General features: G+C 35.9%; 2 protein-coding genes across 4 annotated transcripts in view; one reads left to right on the top strand and one right to left on the bottom strand.

The window, feature by feature from the left end:
- Positions 1-18,855, bottom strand: part of TOGARAM1 (TOG array regulator of axonemal microtubules 1) — a 77,711-nt gene extending 58,856 nt beyond the window's left edge. Inside the window, exons 1-5 of one of the 2 annotated variants that reach the window (XM_030319013.1) lie at positions 18,798-18,855; positions 18,298-18,386; positions 15,704-18,093; positions 2,765-2,921; positions 714-848 (exon numbers count right to left, since the gene is read on the bottom strand). In XM_030319013.1, coding sequence (XP_030174873.1) covers positions 714-848; positions 2,765-2,921; positions 15,704-17,746 — 2,335 coding nt within the window. In that variant the 5' untranslated portion in view covers positions 17,747-18,093; positions 18,298-18,386; positions 18,798-18,855. Of the gene's footprint in view, positions 1-713; positions 849-2,764; positions 2,922-15,703; positions 18,094-18,297; positions 18,387-18,797 lie in introns of those variants that run through there. The other variant, XM_030319012.1, reaches the window with a different exon arrangement.
- Positions 18,212-26,151, top strand: part of KLHL28 (kelch like family member 28) — a 34,916-nt gene continuing 26,976 nt past the window's right edge. The window contains exon 1 of one of the 2 annotated variants that reach the window (XM_030319014.1): positions 18,212-18,319. The gene's annotated coding sequence lies outside the window, so the exon portion shown is untranslated. Of the gene's footprint in view, positions 18,399-26,151 lie in introns of both variants that reach the window. The other variant, XM_030319015.1, reaches the window with a different exon arrangement.

Raw genomic sequence — 26,151 nt, 5'->3', positions numbered from 1 at the left:
TTATTTTTCTTCATAGCGGTCACTTCTATTCTTATCATTCCTTTATTATTTCCTCTTCTACTAGATTTTGATCTTTAGATTCTAGAACAGTGCCTGCTTCTCAATAAACACTACAGGGATTAGTAATTCAATGTTCAATAGCAATGGTAACAGTGAGCATTTTTGTCTTATTCTAATATTTTACTACTAAATATAGTTGCTATAGGCATTAACAGACATAATTTATCAGGTTAAAAAAGTTATTTGTAGTTTGTTATAACTTGGTAATCATACCAACTGATGTTGAATTTTAACTGCATCTGTTGACATATTTATATGGTTTTCTTCCTTCTATCTGTGATAAAGTTAAAAATACAAGATACCTAAAAGGGTACTTAAAAGTTAAAACTGCTATGGAAAATAATGGTCTTCTGCTAACACAGTACTTCTTAATGAAAAACATTTTTAATTACTTGGTATTAAAATGCTCATCTCCACCATGAATTTCTAAACTCTCTAATTTTCATCAGTCATATATATGTACGAAGATTATTAAAACTAACATTTTAGGGTTACAACTATGAAAAAATGTTATTAAGATTTTTATTAAAAATATAACATGTTTTTCTTTCCTGTAGTGAATATAATTACACAAAATAATATATAAGCTAGATTTGGAAACCTCCCTTAATATTTATAAATCATTTCCATCCAAATTAAGTTGGAATTTAAACCTTTATCTTGATGACTATTAGTTGTCCCCAGGTACTGTAAGTCAGAGTCCACACTGCCAGTTTTCCCACATATCTGTGAAAATCCAAGTTGTCCACATTTCCCAGAAACATTTGTCTGATGAGTCCCAGTACTGCCTTTGGAAGGAAGGAAGGAAGAGAAAAACATAAAAGTAAATGTTAACTTTACTTCCTGAATACATCTAATTTCAGAAATACTGATTTCATTTGTGTGGGAATAAATACAGGGGTAAATGTACAGTAAGCCAGGCAGGAAGAAAGGGAAAGTTTTTGCTGTTGGTATATCTGATTGGTATCAGGGGTTAAAGAACAGAAGAGAGAGTGGAAAAGTACAAAGAAAGGTATATTGAAAAATACACACAAAAACAGTTTCTTCCTACATGTTCCCTCCTCTCACTATGGAATGTTTCCCCAGACCTGACTTTCCTTTTTTTTTCCCTCAAGTTTTTATTTAAATTCCAGTTAGTTAACATGCAGTGTACTATTAGTTTCAGGAGTAGAATGTAGTGACTCATCACATACATACAATAGCCAGAGCTCATAACAACAAATGCCCTCCTTAATTCACATCTCTCCCCCCCTCTTCCCACTGGTAACCTTCAATTTGTTCTCTATAGTTAAGATTCTGTTTCCTGATTTGCCTCTCTTATTTTTTCCCCCATGTTCCTCTGTTTTGTTTCTTAAATTTTACATATGAATGAAATAATAATGGTATTTGTCTTTCTCTGACTCAATTTGCTTAGCATAATATACTACAGCTCCATCCATGTCATTGCAAATGGCAAAATTTCATTCTTTTTGATGGTTGAGTAATATTTCATTGTGTGTATATACCATATCTTCTTTATTCATTCATCAGTTAATGGACATTAGGGCTTTTTCCATAATTTGGCTACTGTTAATAATCCTGCTATAAACATTGGGGTGCACGTATCCCTTCAAATCAGTGTTTTTGTATTCTTTGGGTAAATACCTCATAGTGCAATTGCTGGATCATAGGGTAGTTCTATTTTTAACTTTTTGAGGAAACTCCATACTGTTTTCCAGGGTGGCTGCACCAGTTTGCATCCCCACCAACAGTGTAAGAAGGTTCCCCTTTCTCCCTGTCCCCGCCAACACCTGTTGTTTCTTGTGCTGGCTTTTCTTCTTCCCAGTATTTGTAGTACACATTGCACAAAAAGTTGTACCGCAGAATTCTACTTTCTTTCCTAACATCTAACACAGCATTCACATGGTTTCCAAGCTTATTTCTAAGATCTCTTTCCCTCTACCTTGGCTAGATAAGGTTATCCCTGAGCAAGGGACCCCTTACAGTTCTATGTATGGGATTTTTAAAATTATCTCCCTATATTTTAAGCCCCTTTATCCTTCATGTACCAGACATCTTCTAAGTTAATTCTTATCTCCGTGCTTTGATCGTACTTTCTCCCTATCTGTAACAGTCTCTCTTGCCTCAGTGTCAATCAATCACAAACCTTTCCCTTCTTTAAGGTCCAGCTCAAGTCCAACTTTTCCTGGAGCCTTCCTAAACCACTTCAACACCTATCACATTTTCCTTTCTTAAATCCCTAAATAGTACTTATAATTCATATCAGTCTAGCATCAGGTTTTATGTTGTCTTATTTTCTAGTTATTTTAAATCTGTGTGACTAGATAAGAGCTCTCAATGGTACAGAAAGCATGAGCCTTATAAAAATCCAAGTAATGGTATGAGCATAACTGGATATATTCTTGCATTTCTTTTTCTCTATTAAATAAACATTAAACTACACAATCATTATAACAATCATTTTTGTGTAAAAATATTATGGAATTTTACTGCATATATATATAGTATATATGCAGTATATATATATATATATATATATACAATTATGTCAAAGTGTCCATTCTTATCAGATCTATAACAAATATTTATTGAATCTGAATTGTCTACTAGATTATAAATTCTTTGAGCTCTTGAATGAATTATTAAGTTTAGAGAAACCTTTAACTTAGTTTCAACATGTCTATTACCTGAACCTTTTACTTACCAGCAGCACACACAGGAAGAGAATCTGGGTTATAATCCCGACTATTCTGAAATAAGTTTCTTGACACTCTTTTTCTGCTAAAACATAAATCATCATTGACTGGCATTCCTTGAGAGGGCTTTAATTTTGGAGATGGGATGAAATCATATGCTGAAAACTATGAGAAGAGGAAAATAAATTAACAAATTTGTGTTACATCTACTTGGTAATAAATATGAAAGAATAACTTAGACCCAATTATGAAATTCAGACTAAAAGAAAAATATTAAATTTATCAAATATACAATGAAACAAATAAACATCCACATATAGTATGGTAGGTACACCAACAGTATTTTTCATTCCATGATAGAAATGCTAATTTTGCCTCCTTATTACTTTATCCCATCTCTTTCCTGTACCTTACATTTGTTTTAAATGTTTATTTATTTATTTCTGAAAGACAGCATTGAGTGAGGAAGGGAGAGAGAAAGAGGGAGACAGAGAATCCCAAGCAGGCTCCGCGCTGTCAGCACACAGCCCAATGTGGGACTTGAACACACAAACGATGAGATTATGACCTGAACTGAAACCAAGAGTCAGACCTTAACCGACTGAGCCACTCAGACTCCCCTGTACCTTACTTCCTTAAGTACACATCTGGCAGCTAGGAAGGAAAGAATGTAAAGGGACACACATCTAAAAAACAAGTTGAGTAGAGCAAAGCACATTTCTCATTCAGCAGTGTAGACTATCACACTATGATATTCTTGAGCATTAAATAGTAAATGGTACACATCTGGCAGCTAGGAAGGAAAGAATGTAAAGGGACACACATCTAAAAAACAAGTTGAGTAGAGCAAAGCACATTTCTCATTCAGCAGTGTAGACTATCACACTATGATATTCTTGAGCATTAAATAGTAAATGGTAACTGAAGGTCACTGAACCAACAAGCACCCCACTCTACTAGTCTTACTTACTATAGAATACTGATAGTAATATCAAATAAAAATATACACATGGTAACCTATATCATGGTTCCCTCAGGAGGGAACTTTTAATTAAAACTGAGTACGTGATACTTTATACAAGTCTAGTACTTCATAGTTTCCAATTTTTTTTCACATGTCTCTTTTGATCCTTAAGGTACAAAAGTGCCAGAATAGAATTCTGAAGTAAAAGAACTAATCATAGCTAAAGAACTAAATGAGAACATTATTCAAGTGTTCAAGACTTCTTTACCAATAATGAGCTCAATTGTTCTAGATCATTTCACATTCAATGTGGCTACAGCATTAAAAAAATTGAGTGAATATGCCTGGCTGACTCAGTCAGAGATCATGCAACTCTTGATCTTGGGGTTGTGAGTTTGAGCCCCACATTTCATGTAGAGATTACATTAAATAAATAAATAAACTTTAAAACTAAAAAAAAAATTAACAAAAATTGTACTATCTATATATTTATTTGGAGCTTACAGACACAATCAAATCTAGACATGTGGTAAACTATCAGCCTTCTCAATATGCTTCTTTGCAAACTTTGCCAAGTATCAAACAATAATGAGAAACAATAAAATTAAAGATGTCTATTTGAAAACTTCTTAGCTACTTAACTATGAACTACCAGATCCTCAGATAACATGTTATTCCTCATCAAATTTGTGAAAAACCAGTTAACACTTTCAAAAATTAACCAAGAAAATATCAGTGAAAAATAAACAATGCCCCAAATGAAAAAGACCCGATTTTACTTTCTCAAAGTATATTACAATTTCTATGACTGATTATATAGTAGTTTGTATTAAGTGTAGTAAAAATGAAACAAACTGTGGTCAACTCCTGATTAGATTGATTAAAAGAACATACTAAGTCCATTAAAATAGTGAGAAATCCAGAAATAATCCTACAGTATGGAATACATATTAGATTTACTCTGTGATTAATTTCTGCTTAGAGAACAGAACATTACTGTACATGCCAGATACATACAACAGTGGTGGTGGTGAGGATGGGAATGGGAATACTGGGGGCGGTGGTAGTGATGGAGAATGTGTGTGACTGTGGAATTTAAGAATGCAGAAGTCAGTCAGAGATTAATAAATTTTGCTCTGGAAAAAATATGCACATATCTGAAGGTAGACTACAGGACACACCAATGAGACCCTTTTTCGTTTCTCTTAAAAGTTGACAAATGATTTTCATGGATAAACTTTCATGGGACTAAATAATGAATTAAAGAAAAAAGGAAGTAGGGCACCTGGGTGGCTCAGTCGGTTAGGCATCCGACTCTTCGTTTCTGCTCAGGTCATGATCTCATAGTGTGTGGATTCCAGCCCTGCGCTGGGCTCTGTGCTGACAGTGCCGTGCCTGCTTGAGAGTTGCTCTCTCCCTCTCTCTCTGCCCCTCCCTCACTTGCTCTCTCTCTCAAAAAGAAATAAACAAACTTAAAAATAATTTTAAAGAGAAAAGGAAGTTAGGGTGAAAGAGAAAAAGTACAGATATATTTTGAAAGAGTTGAAAACTAATTTTATAAAATGTGAAGCAGTCTGTTGAGAGTACCTTAGGACTCTTAGAAACATGGACTGTTTTCAGTCTTTGAAGTTAATATCTGAAATGTAATTCATTTAATTCCTTAATTCCTTAGAGTTACAGAAAGTCAAAGTATTATAAAATGTAAGCTTCACACTTGATGTTAACAACAATTTGAGATTTAGAGTCTTATTATTTTAATCTTGCTACTGTTAACTTTTCATTTGATTCCGTGTGTGTGTGTGTGTGTGTGTGTGTGTGTGTGTGTTCAAGTAAACTCTACTCCCCAATGTGGGGCTTGAGCTCATAACCCCAAGATCAAGAGTTGCATGCTCTACTGGCTGAGCCATCCAGGTGCCCCAATTCCTTGTATAATTTTTTAATAAAAGGATCTTTTTAAAAAAATTTTTGGAGGTGTGCCTGGCTGCCTCAGTCGGTAGAGCATGCAACTCTTAATCTTGGGTTGTCACTTGGAGCCCCACATTGTGTATAGAGATTACATACATACATGCATACATACATCTGAGCATACACTGCTCATAAAGCCTCTTTCTGGTTCCGACTATAACTGAACACATGGACAATAGTTTCCACACAGATGGCAGCAGTGGAGGAAATGGGTTTTGATTTTATGACCTATTATGTGATTTCTGCCAGATGACAGTATCCTGGGCAGATGGCAGCTAACTGGGAATCTGCAATCTCATTTCCTTATTGGTGTGTTCTGTTTATGTTTGTTTTTAAATGTGCTGATATAAGCTCCGTTACTCTAATAGCCAGAGCTTTCTTTCCCCATCCAAAGCTTAAGGTTTCTTCATGTTTACTTACAATGGGGCAAATACCTGTCAATATCTACAAAAATCAAATTCCTATACCAAAGATGAAAGGAAACAAGATCTTAACGTTCAATGGTCAGCTTTCTTCAGTTTCTCTAAATAACTGAGTAACTGCAAGTTAATATTAATTTGGAATTCTGAAGCAAAACAAAGGACAGTAAAGAAACTTAATTATAAATTAGACACTCAGAAAAATGATGGTTTCCAAAAGCCAAACAAAACAATATTTAATATTTTCTAAACTTCAAGTAAGTTTAGCTTTTTTAAAAACAAAGAAAACTCAATGACTTTATTGTACAAGATACGGACATTAGAAATATAATATCTCTCCAAATTCCTGCAAATCACAATTCTTAGTCTATTAGTTATCTTTGGCCATATAATGCATTATCCCAAAGTATAGTACCTTAAAACAATGAACATTCATTATCTTTCTTTCTGTGGATCACAAATTTACAAGTGGCTTAACTGGATGGTTCTAATCTCTTGAGGCTGCAATCAAGGTATCGGCTAGGCTGCTGTCAACTGAAGCCCTAACTGAGACTGAAGGATCACTGAACTTCACTCCATGGCTACTAGCAGGAAGCTTCAGTTCCTTGCCATCTGGGTCTCTCCAGAGGACTGCTCATGATACGGCAGCTGGCTTCCTCCAAAGCAAGAGATTCGAGGAAAACACAACCAAGATGGAAGCTGCAGTGCCTTTTTATGACCTAGTTTCTGAAGTCACACACCATGATCTCTACTTTATTTGTTAGAAGTAAGTCGTTAAGTCAGACACATACAAGTAGAAGGGAACTGGATTGTAACTCTTCAAGGAAAGCATCTCAAAGAATTTGTGGTAATATATTTAAAACCAACATACTCAGCAATGATGAATCTAATGGTGATTAAGTGTTTTTGGGTTTTTTTGCTGCTTTATCATAATTACATTCTTTAAGTTCTTGGAGGGTAAAATTTTTCCATTTTATGAATACAAAATATTTTTTGAGCAGATTGGTATATCATGTCTATGTATAGACTGTATTAATCTATCAGAATAAAATAAACTGAAACAAGATCTTATGTCAGTTAGCATACTAAAATCATTATTAAAAGGGTGAGTGCTTATTTCACATTAAATGAAAAAATCCCAGAGACTTCTGAGATTTCTTTACTTTTTATGATTTGAATGTACTGTGTAAGGAAAACAATGGTCTTGCCACAAGATGTACATTCAAGGGAAAACAAAGACTAGCTGTGAGTTTAATTAATGTCCTTGGTTAACCAAGAAAAAAAATTTTCTTAAATTTTAAAGTTTTAATATCTGGTATATAATTAATTATACAGGAAAAGTTCATATAAAATCCTTGGACAAATAAAACTCACTTAAAAACAGCTATTTGTCTTTGCCCAGATTTTATCACCATGTAAAATAATATTAATATGATATAATTGTTTGTGCAAACTTGAACCTATCTTCTCAGGAAAAGCCTAACCAACTTAAATTTCTCAAATGTCCTCCACTGGCTTCACTTTTCAAAATATAAAATTGTAAAATCATGAGTTCAATTAAATTTTATAATACATAATATCTTTATTAAAAGGGATCAACTCCTATAATGCCATAAATCCTACAATGATTAATATATTACCTTGTGTTGTAGTTTTCAAACCCTTAATGTTATTTTAGACTAATATAAAATTGAATTAATGAAAAATCTTTAGAATTTCTAATTAAGATAAAAACTCAAATCACTGATCATCAAATTTTTTTTTACCCTTTTCTCTTATACATTATAGAATAACCATCAAATAAACAAATAAACGTTAATAAACATTAAAGATCTATAAATACCTTTGGATCACATTAAATACATGTTTATTATTGCCACTAAAATCACCATAAAAGGATATGAAATGTGTACTCTTAGAGAGAATGAAAGATAATTCTTGGTTATATGACTTTTTTTTTTCTGCATCTATGAGGAAACACAGCTGGTTTCTTTGTGTAAGGTTGTATTTAATATATACAGCTGACATGGCTCTAGGTAAAAAAATTACAGAGAGATAAAAATATGTACACAAGAAGGGGTGCCTGGGTGGCTTCCTCAGTTAAGCATCAGACTCTTGGTTTTGGCTCAGGTCATGATCTCATGGTTTTTGAGTTCAGGCCCCACATTGAGCTCCACGCTGATAGTGTGGAGCCTGCCTGAGATCCTCTCTCTCTGCCCCTCCTCTGCTCTCCCTCTCTCTCTGAAAAATAAATAAACTGTAAAAAAAAAAAATGTATACAAGGCAATGGATACATGCTGTCCATTTATCAAGGGCACTGTTACAGCTTTTTTTTAAGGTGAAAAAAACATATAAACATACATTACCTTATTTAATATGTTTTTAAGGTTTATTTTTTAAAATTTATTTTAAAATTATTTTTAAGTTTTTAAATAGATCGTCCACACTGAGAATAGATATGCTTTGGTGCTGTTCAGGATTTCGACAAGCATTAAAACTAAAAGTTTTTCAAATTCTTTAAACCTTCAATAAAATCTAAAAGAAAAAAAAAATCAGGGGCTCCAGCGTGGCTCAGTAGGTAGAGCATGTGACTCTCGATTTTGGGGTCATGAGTTCAGACCCAAGGGTGGACACAGAGATTATTTTAAAAAAATTTAAAAAGAAAAAAGAAAATCAGTGAGTACTTCTTGGAAACTAACATCTATACTGACATCAGATATGCTTTCAGGATTGTTCATGGTTTTGACATGCTTAAACTAAGAGTTTTTCTCCTTCAGATACTCCAATCATATTTTAAAAAGAAAATCAAAAACTACTTATTAGAAACAACTGAACATCCAAGAAAAGCCTCATTAGAATGAATTCACAACAAATACATTACTGCAGGTTAATAAGTTTTACCTTCAAATTTGTCATATTAAGTATTCTAAACCTTTCCCATATTCTTCAGATCCCGGACCCATAATTTTCCATTTTCAGCTTACCTCTTAGTTTACCAGAATATGGAAGCTTAATATTAGAGCTGCTCTCAAAATGTGGTTCACAAACCAGAGCATCAGCAACACCTAGGAGCTTATTAGACATGTAGTCTCAGATCCCATCCCAGACAAACTGAATCAGATTCTGTATTTTAACAAGATTCTGAGTCAATCCACATGCACATTAAAGTTTAATAAACACTGTTCTAGAATCACATCTTCCTTTCTTTTGACTAAAAACAAAATGCACCCTTCTTGCTATCTCGAAATTTTTCTGTATCCTTAGTCACCCTCCTTTTTTCTTTCATTTCCAGAGGAAAAGACTTCCTCCTCTGTTCCACAGCTAAGCTCCCTATATAAACCTGTGTTCTTGACTCATTCAGTCCTTCTTTAGGACCCATTAATTCCTTGCCTCTCTTTCTCAAATATGCTTACAGGGACCAAATCGTAAGTATTTTTCATATCTAACATCTACCACAGTACAAGGCACAGAGTAGGTATGTTGAATTCATAATTGGCTCCTTTTTCTGCCTCTCTCAAGTCAAGCGTCTCCTATTTTAAAATAAAACACAGTAATAACTCGTCCTGCTATATCCTGCGTGGTCTTTTCTTTCACTGCCAAACCCTTAAATGTCTTCTCACTTAACAGATATTTATTGATACTAATTGCGGACACAGCACTATGGTTAGTACTATTGCAAAAACAAAAACCAAAATAAACAGTCCCTATCACCCCAGTGCTTACCATCATTGAGAAAGAGAACATGGCTCACATGTGCTAAACAATGATAGAAAAAAATGCTAGGCGGTGCTTTAAAGAGTAGATTATAAGCTTGCACTTGGCTTCACACATAGTGGATGATCAAAAAGATGTTGAAGAAATGCTTACTGCCTGTATTCCTTATCAACTCACTTCATAAACTTTTAAATTCAGTCTCTATGACATTCTTCTAAAACCACTCTTTTCCATGTCCCAACGACCTTTATATAATCAAATCTTCCACCCTGAAAAAGCTACAGAGCTAGTAACTGCATACAGATGAAGCAAGTATGCTCTTTATTTTTCATTCTAGTTTACTGACTACTATGTCTCTTACCACACTGTATAGAAATCTGTTAGGAAAAATATAGCTAATATGGTAGTCAGCTAGTGAGGCCTGATCACTGACCCCATTAACCCATTAAAACACTCATAAGAAACATAAAAAGAGATGCAAAGTTAAAATACCACAGGAACATGGTTGTCAGTGATTTGATGTGTTAGGGCACAAAAATAATCAACTAAATGGTGGAAACAATAACAGAATTTAAAAGTTTAAATATTCAAAAAGTAAGAGAGCAGTTAGACCATGATATTATATGATCTAATATTAAATAGTCACTAAAGATCCTTCTACAGATTATTCGATATTAAAGAAAAAAATGTTCATGGTAAAGTAAGTGAATAACTAAAAGGGGGACGTTCATTTTCATGCCTGAAAAAAGAATCAGGCAACAGAACATTCAGTGCATACCTCTCTCAGAAGTGGGATTACTACTAGAAAAATCCAATTTACTTCTTTGTGCTTTTTTATATTTTCCAAATTTTCTATAAGTACACATTAACTTTTTTATAATCAGAAAAATTATTAAGAGGAAATTCAGGAAGATAAAGTTATTAAAAATTATTTTACAAGTAGCAGGCTGAATATGTAAGAACAAGTCATGTTTCAGTCTTCCTTCTCCTTAATCTCTCCTGCATTTAGTGGTACAGATGTATTTTCTCAAACTTTCTGCTTCACTTCTAAAACTTTGTTTTTTCTTGGTTCTCTTCCACCTGTTAGGCACCTCTTTCTTTGCCTTATTTGGTTCTGTCTCATATATCTCTTCCCTAATTGGGGCTGTATGCCAAGACTGAGTCCTAAGCATGCTGCTCTTGCTCTATATACCCTTCACTGGAGAGTCTACCCATTCTCAGTCTCAGCAAATACTTCTCAGTATATGACTTCCAAGATTTACATCCCTGGTTCTTTCTTTGTCTCTGGATAGTATTTTTCAAACTCAACTAGAATATTCTATCTTGTTCAACCTAAAATTCATTTTCTACCTAATTAATTTCCTTGTTTGGGGCCTTCTTATATGTATTCATGGATTTTATGCATTGGTCACCTCATGTAAATCTTAGTTCTCTCTCTGTGTCTCTCTCTCCCCCTCTACTCTAACACTTGGTCACTAAATGTTTTGAAACATCTCTTACATCCATTATTTTCTTTCTAGTCTAATCCTGATACCCTGCTAATCCTTACAGATCTCAACACCTCACACAAGCAGTCTAATTCATAAGTCTAATTAATCTCCTAAGTCTGTAGTCTCTAGCTCTAGAAAGAAAGAAAGAAAGAAAGAAAGAAAGAAAGAAAGAAAGAAAGAAAGAAAGAAAAGAAACAAAAAGTACAACCTACACATTTCTGTTGTTGTGATGAATTTTCCTAAAGCATTGCTTAAAAAAAAGAAAGGAGGGGCGCCTCGGTAACACATTCGGTTGAGCATCCAACTCTTGATTTCGGTTCAGGTCATGATCTCACAATTTGTGAGCCCTGTGTAGGCTCTGCGCTGATAGTGTGTAGACTGCTCAGGATTCTCTCTCCTCTCTTTCCCTGCTTCTCCCCAACTTGTGCGTGCTCACAAGCTAAACTCTTTGGTCTGACATTCAAGAGTTTCCAATGTAGCCCTGCTTCCCTCTTGTAAACGTATTTTCTAACACTACATTACAAAAATCATCTAAGCAAATGAGTCTACTTTTAAAATGAGCTACAGAAATACATAAACATTCGCGAGTTTTTCTGGAAGCTTTGCTGTTTAATGTAACTAACCAACGCTATATGTGGACAAGACAGAAATAATCAATTAACAGCAGACTGGAAATGTTAAAGCAGAACTTGGGCAAGAGCCAACACCTAACAGATCAGGGGCCATGGCATTCTAGAAAAGGCAAAACTATGGAAACAGTAATCAGTGGTTGCTGGGAGGGAGGGAAGGAGTGATGAAGAGGCAGAGCACAGAGGATTTTCAGGGCAGTGAAACTATACTCAATGATACTATAATGGTAGATACTAGACATAGATTTGTCCAAGCCCACAGAATATACAACAGCAAGAGCAAATCCTAATGTAAAACTACAGACTTTTGGTGATAATATGTCAATTTACATCAACTGCAATAAACATACCACTGTGGTGCTAGTGCAGGAGACTGTGCATGTGTGAGGGCAGAGGAGATAACAGAAATCTCTGTACTTTCTCTTCAATTTGCTATGAACCTAAAGCTGCTCTAAAAAATAATGTTTATTAATTAAAATACATACATACTTCAAAAACTGCTCACCTAAAAATATTTAACTATTTAATACCTGTCCTCAAGATAAATTCCAATGTAGTTCTTCTACAAACCATTTATGAGCAAGAAAGTATAACTTAATTTCTGGGATATGTTCTTCCATTTTTATTTATTTTTAAATATTTATTTATTTATTTATTTATTTAGAGAGTGTGCCTGCAGGTGTGCAGGGGAGGGTGCGAGTAAGAGCTAGAGTGAAAGAGAGAGAGAGAGAGAGAGAGAAAGAACACGTGAGCACGCAGGGGAGGGGCAGAGAGAGGGAGAGACAGAATCCCAAGCAGGCTCCATGCTTGTCCGCACAGAGCCCCATGTGGGGCTCAATACCATGAACCATGAGATCACGACCTGAGCTGAAATCAAGAGTTGGATGTTCAAGCAACTGAGCCACCCAGGTGCCCCAAGTTCCATCTTTTAAAAGCAATATATATCTACACTGGAATTTAAAAAATGCACTTATTTTCAGATTCTTGGTGCTTTGGCCAGCACCAGAATCATCTTCTTTTTAAAAAAATACTTATTTATTTTGGGGGAGGGCAAGTGGAGGAGGGACGGGGGCGGGGGGACAGAGGATCCGAAGTGGGATCTGCTCTGACAGGCTGACAGCAGCAAGCCCGATGTGGGGCTTGACCTCATGAACCATAAGATCATGACCTGAGTGGAAGTCAGATGCTCAACCAACTAAGCCACCCAGATGCCCCCAGAATCTTCTTGATACACTAACATTTTAGTTTTGACACAGAACAAGCAGGATTAAGATCAATGCTTAAAGAAACCCATTCATTGCCAGGTAATGTTTATAGTACACAAGAACAACCATATAACTAGATTATGTAAATCTGAAAATTATTGTTAAAAATAATTTGGAGCTAGAAGGAAGGAAAGAATATTTAGTTTACCTCCATCCATTTGAGTTCTACTGCAAAAATACAAACTCCTTATTTGTAATAATGATCTCTGTATTTTTGCTTCTGATTGTATTTCTAGTATCTTCTGCTACCCCCCACCAAACAGTTTCAGCAGTACAGAAACTCACCATTTCCTATTAATTTGCTAAGTCCTTCATAACTCAGTGTCTCAACATATATTCCTCCCATCTGGAATTCACCAGAACCCGTCCACACTTAAGCAAACTTCTACTCATCTTTTATCACACCGTTTAAATCATAATAACTCAGAAAACAATTTAAGAAAAGTTTGAAAACAAAACTCTGTGGGATAATTCTAAGCAGAAAAAAGAACTGCAAAGAAATCTTGAACTTTTATCGCTTCTCGGCCTTTTGGCTAAGATCAAGTGTAGAAATCTTGAACTTTAGTAGGTAGTTGTCATGTTATTGGTGTAGTAATTATATTTTGTACATCATAGAATACAGTATATGAATAAATATGACTGACACTGGGAACCAGGGTTTTACTGTGGGAGAAGGAAGATATGGACTAAAGGAAGATAAGGAAAAACGCTGTAGTGCTGGATTTGAACTGGAGGTTATCAATATGATTCTCACACACACACACACACACACACACAAAGGTACTGCCTGGTTCTGTCCACTGAAATGACTAATCCACAATAGTAAACAATAGCGATGAATACATTTATACCTAGACTTTGGTTTTTAAATTCTGCTCTTAAGTAAAAAAGCAGTTTGAAAAAATGGTTGATTCCATTCAGGTCTGACACAAGAAAGGTACAAAGTAAGCCTGGGAATCTTGTATGATTAAGAATGTGTTCAATGACTAAGGAGTCACGTCCAAGGACATAAGAATCAGCCACTGGTCAACTTAGAGCCAATTTTAGCATCAAAAGGAATACTGATGTACTAACACAGAGAATAAAAAAGAATGCCAGATAACAAATACAGAAGAAATGTGAGAATTTTTTAAAAATTACCCTTTCTTTGTAGACCTTGATGTAATAAATGATATAGGTTTGGATCACTATTAGATGCTAAGAACAGTGGCTGAAAGGTTTTTAGGTTATTTATACAGTCTCAAAGTATCACCTTACAGATCATGTGCTAATTATAAAGAAGAAAATAAACCTTACAAGACAGTGATCTGGTCATCACTACATTAACCAAGTGGTAAAATTTAGCTCACCATAGTGAGACAACTTGATATTATATGTATCCTCATGTGATATAATGTGAACTTTACAATATCTCCCATGTAACATTTTTGCTAAAATTGTTTATCTTGAATGTATTCATAAAGAAACAATCAGACAAATTAAGGAATGTAGGAAATCTACAAAATGACTACTTCAGACTCTTCAAATAAGTCAATGTCAAGAAAAAATAAACAAACAGGTAGGCATATTGTTCTAGATAAGAGGTATATTAACCAAGTGAACCATGATTGGAACCTAGGTGATAAAAGTAAAACAAATACTATAAAACATTTTTTACGGTTTAATTGGAGAAATTTAAACACAGACTATATATTAGATATTACTGAATTACTATTGATTTTTTTGAGGTGTGATAATAATATGATAAAGGAAAATGCCATACTTAGAAAATAAATGTAGAAATATTGAGAAATGAAATATCAAGATATCTGCACTTGCTTTCAAATGATTCAGCAAATATGAAGCATATATGAAAAGATAACAACTGACAAATATAGATGAAGTAGATGGTTATTCATTGTACAGTTCTTTTAAGTTAGCTGTAGATTTGGAATTTTCAAAATAAAAACTGGAGGAAAAATCAGTTCAGATGTCACAACTTGGAAGACTTCTTGGAACTTCTTGGAGGAATTCTTGGAACTTTTCTAGTGGAATTCTTTTTTCTATTTTCAGCATTCCTACGGACTCTTTATATTTCTCCTTTAGCACTTAACAAATTTGAAATTGCCCATTTACAGGTCTGTCTTTCTACCTAAACTTCACGGAACCAGCCTCATCTTCATTATTAGAAGTCAGCTCTTTATCTGACAAGTACTAAATACTCAGTGTTTGTGTATGGATGAGATAATTGACATACCAAGTTGACAGGCCCAAACTGAAATCCAAGTATTGTCATTATCATATTGTGCCTCAAATTCAATGAAATCCATCAAGCAGTAAGCTTATTAAATGTTCCTACATGATCTGTACCATTACAATAGATGTCCACATCAGCTTTCAAACCGACTTAAAAAAAACAGCATAACAACCCTCTAGCAGTTTCACCCTTAAGTCATTACAAACCTATTTTCATTTTAAACTCTTTCTAGTTTCAACTCAAGGAAATTAGAAAAGATGCATACCTGTTCTATATCCTTGGGATTGGAGGTCTGGTTTTCTCCCATGACTCCAGACTGCTCATTTTCCCATGGTAATTTATTTTTTCCTTTTCCTGCACTTAATACCCTTCGGGTACATATGGTTGGACTGTAAGATCCATAAATTTGCATGCTGTCCCTTGTGTGGTCACCACAATGACAGTGTGCACTCTGAGTTCTGTTACCAGCCAAAAGCCAATCTGTATCTGCTCCATGTGCCAAATGACTTGACCTACCCTGGGCAGATGATGGCATAAATATTGCATATTCCACAAATCCCTGTTCTGTTAACCTTGGGAGGGTTTTCCTAGCCAATCTGGCCTGCACAGCATTCATCACTCCATCTCCATTATCTTGCAGTTCAACAGTATCCACAGCTTTGAAAAGGATGCTGGTTTTACCTGAGCCCATTGACGATGCCAACACAGCAAAGGCTTCAAGAGCTGCTTGGCGTACCCTGCGTTTGCTATCTACAAGAGCTGGGGCAAGATCAAAAGACAGTTTGGTTAAGTCAAAATCTTCACTTGGATAAGTCAGGAGGGAGCAGATGCAAATGTTCACTACCTCCTCTCTCACTCTGGAATGCTTATGTTTGAGATGTTCCAGGAGTAAACAAAGCACCTGTTGAGGACCTACTTCCTTCATTAGCTTGAGGAAGATTTTCATGTATTCTTGTTTGATTACCAACTTGTTATCTGCCAGCACTTTGACAGAAGCTGCTATAACTGGTCCCAAGAACTGTTGTACCTGCTCTCCAAGGCGAATAACCAGTAAATGCAGGACCTGAAGTGTGCCATGGACCACTTTGAAGTTTGAATCGTCTAACAAATTATACAACAAGCTAATGAAACCGACAAGACTGGAATGAGGGGTAGAACTAGGGTTAACTCTTCCCATCACCTGTTTTAGTTCCTCAACAGCCTGAGTCCGGTTCTTATAGTCTTCCTGGTCTAACAACCTTGAATGAAGCTCTTGAGGAATAATCCCAAATTTAAGATTGCTGTTGGAAACAGTCACTGCACAGGGGAGAGGATCTTCAGGAAATCCAGAGGCTTCAAGTTCCAAATAATAAGGAACCTGACTTCCAAATTGAGACTCCAGGCGGCGATTGTAATGTCTCCTCAACGCAGATGGCAGGCGAGAGATATAGGACTGAAATCTCTCTTGGCCAAGTCGTTCCCCAATTTGCTGAAGTGCAGAGAAAGCAGTCTCAGATTCTTCTTCTATCTCCTGATCGCCAAGCTTTCTGGCTAAGGATATTATTACCTCGGTGAGATCTAAGCTGAGCAACAAATCCTCAGGAGTAAGCAGGATGGGGAACAGTAGTGCTGTGGAAGCTCGAAGTCGGGCGTCGGTACTTTCCAGTCCCTGTTGTATAAGCGTTCTCAGCACCTGTCCAGAACTACGTTTCAGACAGACATGTAGGATTTGTAGCGCATCTTTCCGTAGGGCTGGATTCTCTTCTCTTAAGGAGATAACAAGTTGAGGCAGAAGTGCTAAGCTAAAGGCCTCTTCCAGCTGGCCTGCCTCCCCCTGACCCCGGAGAACGTCCGAGAGGAGCTGCAAGCAGAGTCGCTTCTCATCACTAACTCCTTCCACAAGCACTCGGCCCAAGGCCCGATACAATGCTTCCTTCCGTCGGGGGAAGCCGAGTCGACCGCCCCGCCGCGGCAAAGCAGCCTGCAAAGCCTGGAAGGCCTCGGAAGGATCTGGCGCGGTTCGGAGGAGTTGAAGAAGCCGAGTCTCCTCTTCGTCTCCCCCTGCAAAACCACCTCCAGACCCAGACCAACCACTTGTGACTGCCTCCGCGGGCATCACGAGGGTCGACGCCAGAGGTGAAGGTGTCGGAGGGCAGGAACCGTGGTCTCCGGCAGCTCCACGGCAGTAGTTTTTCTCGCCTCTCATGGTGCCCCCACCTCGACTATCATCAGTCTCTGGGGCGGAAGGACGACTGCAGCTCTGAAGGCGATAGGCACAGAGGGCTGGAAGGTGCGGCAGCAGGAGCAGCGCAGAGGGCACAGCCTCCATGGAGAGTCGTCAGATGGCAAAGGCTGTAGGAAACCATCGTCTTTGAAGGGCTCGATGGAGCCCAGCCTTCCAGGTTCCTCTACAAGCCACAAGCTGTAGAGGAGGGAAAGGAACAGCTTCAGTTAGCTGCCAAGCCTCTCCCAACTCCGGGAGGCTGCCTTCTGCAAAATGGCCCCTGCCTGAGCCCCAGACCCCACAGCAGCCACCGGGCGTATCCAGGGGCACCACGTGACCAAACCGATCGCTTCCATGGTGATATACCCACCTCTTGACCCGGAACTCAACTTGCCGTGTTGAATGCTGGGTCCTGTAGTCCACGTCGGGTGTTACGAATAGGCAGCAGGATCCTGGAAAAGGAAGTGAGAACATTACGACGGTAGCAAACGTCTGTAGAGCGGAGAAGGCAAAGCAGCGTGAAGGCATTAGACGGAAGTGACGTTCTCGCTCCGAGGGGAAGTTCCCCTCCCCACCGGAAAGAATTGGGGTTTGACTGGGGACAAGCAGGGGATCCTACCCCGACACCGCTGGCCTGCGACTTCTCTTGTTGTTACCTGCCTGATTCCGGGGACTCAGGTATTTTCCTTTTGCTGTCCTCCTGCGGCGCGGGCTTTGGCAGAGTTTTGCCGGAGTGACGCTGGTGCTGCAGTAAGAGGTAAAGAAATGAACAGGAGCAAGCAGGGAGAAAGACGACATCTTCTTGTGCAGGGCTTGTTATCGTTGCAAATGCGTTGCTTTCTACAACCCTGAGTTAGTGCGATCCTTTTGTCCTGCGGCCCGCGTACCCTGACAGGAGATTCGGACCAAAGCCAAGCTTATAGCTCGCGTACTTTTTTCAAATTCTGGTCTTTGGGGCCCTTATTCTCCCCGCCCTACCCCCTTCCTACTTCGCTTACACGATGGTCTTGGAAGGTTGATGATTTTTTCATTTTTCCTTAATGTCACCACTTTAAATTCTCTTTTAAAACGTACTTAATTGATTTTTCCCTGTAGCTCCCACCTCTCCCTTAGACGTTCTCAAAGGCCCCTAATGCAGTTCCTTTATGAGACTTACCTCCTTCCTTCCTCCGGCGCCCTATGCCATCCCAACCTCCCTGCAGGATCCTTGCGCGTGTCTGCAGCCCTTCAGTCTCCTGGAAACCGAGATTGCAAAGACAGCTTCAGTTGCGGTTGAAGGCTTGGCATCACGGTCCTAAGAGAACTGCCCTGTAGATTTACGGCTAATAATAGACATTTCTTTTTTTAGGCGAACTGTGAATTTGGTGAGCGGTTCTTTCCTGTTGTAAATGAAACTTAAGCGAACACAGTTGAAGAGCTGGAGTGTCGGAGTGTCTGTTGTGAGGCTGTATTCTTGTGGAGTGTGTGGGGGGAGTTGGGCTTTTTTGAAGCATAACACAATTAATTACTTTAGGATGACTTACTGAGAAAAGGCTGCAGAAAAGTTATCGTTTGAGGTCTCCCATTTATGCATTTTAAATGTAAGTGAAGTCAGGATAATTGAGTTACATATGGCAAACCTTTTTTAAATAATGTTGCTGGATAATTATTTCTGTTGTCTTAAGTACAATTTGGATATCATAGGTTTCTTTTTTGTCTTTTAGGAATAGAGTAAATGTGAATGAGGCCTATGTAAACATCCTTATGTTTTGGTTTCGGTTCTTTTGTGGTTGGTTGTTATTTTGAGTTTAGTTAGTCATTTTGGTGTTTAAATGAATCTGCCTAATATGGTTTAGGTATATTTCAGTAGACCAAAAAAAGAAAAAAAAAGTTGTTTTTTTGTTTTTTTGTTGTTTTTTTTTTAATTTAGGGACAGGGTAAGGGCTGGGGAGTTAAAACACAAGAGATGATTGTAGCAGTCGTCAGTGAAAAGGAATGTCTGTCTGGTTTTCCTATTTCAATGTAAGAAACTCATATTTATACTTTTAGTCATAAAACTCCAGGTCTCAGGACCCCAATTCAAACTAAACTGAGTAAGAGAATGATGTACACTTTAGAATGTACATATTAGAATGCTAGTTTATGTTGGAATAGAAGATAACCCTTTCCAGTGATCAGAATTTTCAGGTGGAAGAATCCAGTGCACTCTTTCCTGTATCCAAGAACTTGGGAAGCCAAGTTAGTAAGTGGAGGTTGTATGGTAATCATGGAATCAAAGAAAAGGAACTTGGAATGTCTTGAATGATGTACCATCATCAGAGTTATGGTAAAAGCTTTAGAATTACCCCTTCATAGTGAATACTTTTCAAGGATTGTGGATACTTAAACCAACCAGTTATTGTGCCTTTCCCTTAGAATAAGGCAAAATGAGTCTTAATTTTGATCCTTTTTTCAGGGCTCTGTAGATCACTATGTTATAGATGGCAATTTATTTTGTATCTGTTACATTTAATTTCTTTGGTAAAGACTTGGAAGATGCATTAGTCTCCATGGTGGATATTTAGGAAATGGGACCTTAATAAACATCATACATCTTATTAATTATCTTTAGGGGTTATTTTATGGAAGGCAGATTGCATACATTTAATGTATATTCGGTCTATTTCTTTTACAAAGAAAAATGTTAAAACTTATTCTTGAATTCCAGGAATCAAGGGAATTGTAGAAATTGTGTATTGACTAGAAAAACCTTTTATGTTTAACCATAAATAGAGATAGGATAAAAAAATTTTTTTAATGTTTATTTATTTTTTGAGAGAGGATGCAAGAGTTTGGGCAGAGGGGGCAGAGAGATAGGGGAACAGAGGATCCCAAGTGGGCTCTGCACTGACAACAGAGAGCATGATGTGGAGATTGAACTCACAGACTGTGAGATCATGACCTGACCCGAAATTGGACGTTTAACTGACTGAGCCACCCAGGCACCCCAGAGATAGGACAAAAATTTTTAAATCAAATTCCAAAATAGTGGAATACACTATGTGTTTAATAGTACACCTTTTAAAGTTGAAAGGCTGTAATTAAGAGTACGTTGAAAATACCAAATTCAGGTAAGACAAATTAAAAATACCAATATTTTTTAACAAGTTTAGTTAAATTAATGGATTATAGGAGTATTTGTGATACATTAATTTTTTGAGCTGAACTTAAGGTAAATAAAATTGTCCTAAAAACATCTCTTATTTTCACAGACATAAGATATTACTTGGTTGGATAAACCACTATGATTTTTTCTGTGTTCTTACTCAAATTTTACAGACATTAAGGAATATTGGAAATCAGTGTGAATTCTGTAAACTGTTAAGAGTTTTGTATAGTTTTAAGAAGTTATTGTGAATAAATGCTATGCAAATGAAAGGTACAATTAACAGATCGTGATATGACTACCATTTATTGATTGTTGGCTATCTGTCATACAGGATGATAAGTACTTACTGGATATGGACTCATTTAATTTTCACAACAAGTTTTGGAAGCTGCATCTATGTTTGTACTGTGGCAATTGTATCCATTGGAAAGTAATTGAACAGAGAAAGAAAGTAAAACTCAAGCTATGTAGGTACATGGTAGAGCTTTGGAAAAGCTTTGATGGGGAAAAGTGTTGAAATATAGGAAAAAATTAGATTTTTGTATTACTCATTCATATATTTATTCATATATTTTAATTATATTTATTAAATATATATTATATATTTATTATATTTTTATTATAAATATATTCATATATTTTATTCATATATATTTATTCATATATTTATTATATATTTTATCTTGAAAATATTATATATATTTTAACCTTTTTTTTAACAGTTCTGTACTGTTTTAGTTCCTTATTTGAGCCAAAACTTAATAAGGTTAAGAAATTATGAGTCTGTTTTTGTATATGTGTAATTAAACAACATTTTCATTTCTTTAGGTTTATGTTTCAAAGCTCTTGTGCAGTTTGGACTGAGTCAAAAGTATAGTTTTAAACAACAATCAATTTTTGTTGTATTTCTGGTGCTAGTCTGTATGAGGTAACAGGATCTCACATTCATTGCAACTAGTTTTATATAACTTACAGCTTTTACTGGATGTAGAAAAGGCTTTGGGAGCTTCCCTTCTTTTGTATTATTTCTGACTTCATGATATAATGATTATACTATAAGAGGCTTCTAATGTTACTTTTGTTTCTTCAGATATAATGAAAGCCAGGCCCAGAGAACAGGAAAATATGCCAACTTGTTCATAGGCTCACTGATAAAATAGTATGCCATCAGTAATTGAATTCTTGTGTGAGGAGAGTTGAACTGTGGGAAAGAAATTTAAGAAAATGACTGACATAATAAAATATTATTTCATAAATCATACTTGTTACAGCAAAATATATGTGTCTGGATTTTTTTTTTAACAATTCTTATTTCTCATCACTATTTGTTCTCCTTGTAGCAGATAATTGCCTCCCAACTGATTTCAGCAAAACTGTTTTGTAATTTAGGTGTCATTTAAATAGTTACTAAACTCACAGCTTGACCTTTATTAGCTTTGTTTCGGAACCTGAAATTACGAAGCTGCTGCAGACTATGGAAAGTTTGATTTTTATCTAACATTGTGTTTATATTGTGGATGTTTATGTAACAATGCTACTATTATATAAATAACAGAAGGGAATGATTGTTCCATAGATCCCTCTGTATTTCATTTTAAAACCTTGATGTACTTTTAAATATATATATGTGTGTATTTGTATGTGATCTATTTTTGAGTTTCTATGCTGCCCTTTTTTAGTTTCTTGTTTGAGTTAAACTTTACTGAGATTAAGAAATTATGAGTTTATAAGTGAGGCTTTATAACCTGATAGTGAAGAACTCTGGAGACAGCATACCAAGGTTTAAGTCTTGCCTGGGCCTAGTTTCTCTATGCCTCAGATTACTTTATAAAATAGGAATAATAACAATAGCACCTATCTCATGTTGTTATTCTGAGGATGAAAGGAGTTAATACATGTAAAAAGCTTAGAACAGTAACTGGCACACTGTGACAGTCAAAGGTATTCCAGTTGCTCTTTATAATTTTTTTTTAGTGTTTATATTAGAGAGAGAGAGAGAGTGTGCACTAGCAGGGGAGGGGCAGAGAGAGACAGAGACAGAATCTGAAGCAGGTTCCAGGCTCTGAGCTGTCAGCACAGAGCCCGATGCAGGGCTCGAACCCACGAACTGTGGGATTGTGACTTGAGCCGAAGTTGGACGCTTAACCAACTGAGCCACCCAGGCACCCCATTTCAGTTGCTCTTTTTAGAATCATTTAGTTTTCTCAGGAGTGGTAATAATTATAAATTGATGTAGTAAATATTTTGAGTAGGTCTACACTGTTCAGCTTTGAAATTTTTTTAATGTAATATGTAGAGAATGCTGTTTTAAGATTAGGAAAACGTTATAGTTCCTATAATGTCTCTTACTACTTGTATGATCTTTGTCAATTCATTTAAACTCTCTGCACGTCAGATTCTTCATCTCTAAGTCTTAGGCCAAGTTTAGTGCCTTACACATACATTTTTTTCTGTGCATGATTTCAAAAACATGCAAAAATAAAATAATACACAAACCTTCATGTCTCTATCACCCAGCTTCAACAACAACATGTCATGAGATCATCTACATCTACATCTGCTTTCTCATCCCATATTAATTTGAAGCAAATCTCTGAAAACATTATCTACAAATATTTTAGTATAAAAAGATAAAAACCCTTAAAAGTACTACATATGTAGTTATATGTTACATATGTAACATATAAACGTATAAAACATAACTACAGTATCCTTTTTCAGCAACTAAAGTTACAGTGATTAGTTAATATAATAAATTACCCAGTTAGTGTACAAATTTCCAGTTGTCTCCTAAATATGTATGTATGGGCGTGTGCACATGTATGCATGCGTGCACACACCTGTACATTTCATTAGTTGTATTTGCTTGATCTGTGTTTCAAGTTTATTTTGAACTGTAGGTTCGTTCTCTTTTATTTCTTTCAGTTTATTTGTGGAAGCATCTAGGTTATTTATTCCATGAAGTTTCTCACAGTCAGGATGTTTTTTGCTAATTGCATCTTTCTGTTATAGTTGCTTTTTCTGTTCTCTGTATTTCTTGTAAATTAATAGTTGGATCTAGACTGTTGACTGCATGTTTGATTTTGGTGTTTGGGGGGGGAGGGCAGGGAGTCCAAGAGTATCCATAGGTGATATTATGGTCTCCTATCAGAAGGCCCTGATGTCTGGTTGTCTCTTTGTGGTATTAGCAGCCCTTCATAATGAAAGCCTACCTACATTTATTCATTAAGATTGTGAAATGGTGGGGTCGTCTGGGTGGCTCAGTCGGTTAAGCATCCAACTTTGGCTCAGGTCATGATCTCTCTCGCAGTTTGTGAGTTCGAGCCCCGTGTCAGGCTCTGTGCTGACAGCTCAGAGCCTCGTGCCTGCTTTGGATTCTGTGTCTCCCTCTCTCTGCTCTTCCCCATTCATGCTCTGTCTCTCTCTGTCTCCCAAAAATAAATAAAAGTGAAAAAGAAATTAAAAAGATTGTGAAATGGTGATACTCTGACATTCCTTTATTTATTAACATTCCTGTATTTATTTATTCCTTTGCTTTTATGAAAGAAACTTCCCCTCATTTGTTTGGTAACTCATTGGTGTAGTTAGTATTGGAAAGACATGATAAATGTTTGATTCTTTCCCTTTATTTACTAGGTTTCAAATAATAAGTTGGTTCATTAGCATTTTCCAGTGGTGATGAATTAAGACTTTCTTTTAATTATCATAATTTTGTTATCATTATGGACTCATGGGTTTAAGCATATCTGATAAGTTTTAATCAATTGTAGTTATTGATGTTCAGTTTGTCCCATCTTTGACTAATGATAGCCTATTCAGTTTGGCTCCTAAGTTTTTTATAACCTTCGCTGTCATTGATAGCTTTCTTGCTACCTAGTATGTAAAAATTCCAAATTTGTCTTGACGTTTTTGTGCCCCAGGCCTTGAATCAGCCATTAGTCTAATAGTTTCTAACCCTTTTCAGGAAACAGAGCTAGTAAATATAATTAACTTTTTTCTTAAAATAATATATTTTATATATTTGTGTATCTCATTTGTATTTTATATGTTTATGCATAAAATATATATTAATATATAATTAATGTTGTTTCTGTATATAGATCTATTCTAAACACTTTATATTCAAAATCAGAGTTCAAGGTTTATATTTAATATCTTAGTCTCAACATCTTTATCTCTTTGCTCCCCTACTGAGAATTACAGATCATAGTGACCCTAGGGATGATTAGAAATGCCTTCTAATAATGCATTTGCAATGCACACATAACAGTTTCACAATACAAATAACACTTTCATTAGCAATGTGATTACTGAAAATAGTGGGTTTTTTTAGGGCATATCCTACTAGGAAAGGACCATCAAATTACTGTTTTAAAGGTATTCAGAATGATATGGTTAGACCACTAACTAGATGAACATTGAGTTCCTTTGCTTCCTTTTATTTTCAAATTTATTATGGATTGTGTTTTCAAGATTTAATTTTGCTTTGTAATTATATAAAATACTTTTTCCATAGGCAAATCTGTAAAATGGCATATGTTCAGAGATGTCTAGCTTCTATCTCTATCCCCTCTACTCTGTTCCCTCACTCCTCCTGTAGATAACCTTTAAAAAAATATATTATTTAATATTTCCTTTGTTTTTATGTAAGTGAATCTGTATATTTGTAACCTCCCATTTCTTAGGTAAATGGTGACATACTATACACATATTTCTCTTGCTTGGATCAGAGATCCCTCTAGAGCCTATGTACAGAGATTCCTCATTCTTCTTCCATAGCTGCATAGCACTCATTTGATTGGATACGTCATAGTTTTTTTCAACCATTCTTTTATTGGTGGACTTTAGAGTCGTTTTAAAATTCTTGGTCAGTTACATCTTGCTCTCTCAAGCATAAAAATAAGCATAAAGAATTATTCTTTTGCTTTTACAAATAGACCTGCAATTATTAACCTTATGAAGGTGCCATTATATATTTTTTACCAGTATATTTTTTTGGGTAAATTCTTAGAAGTAGGGTTGTTGGGTCATAGGGTAAATGCAAATGTAGTTTTGCTAGATTTTCCAGATTTACCTCCAGAGGTCTTAAACATTTGACATTTGCACAGCAGTGTGTGAGAGTGCCTGTTTCTCACAGTCATACCAACAGAGTATATTGCCAGGAAAGAATTATTAACTCATTTTAATCCATTTGATTGTAAGTGAGGTAGAGCAATTTTCCATATAGTTAAGAACCATTTGCATTTTTTAATGAGCTATTCATTTCTTTAGCTTATTTTTTCTGTGGGGCTAGAGTATTTTAGAAATGTTGTAAATATTCTGATATGTGTTATATATGTGTTGCAAATATTTTTCTCAATCTCCTATTTCTCCTTTGCTTATG

Source organism: Lynx canadensis, chromosome B3, assembly GCF_007474595.2.
Source record: "Lynx canadensis isolate LIC74 chromosome B3, mLynCan4.pri.v2, whole genome shotgun sequence".
NCBI lineage: Eukaryota > Metazoa > Chordata > Mammalia > Carnivora > Felidae > Lynx > Lynx canadensis.
The sequence above is the reverse complement of the archived record's forward strand: the minus strand, read 5'-3'. Positions and strand labels throughout refer to the sequence as shown.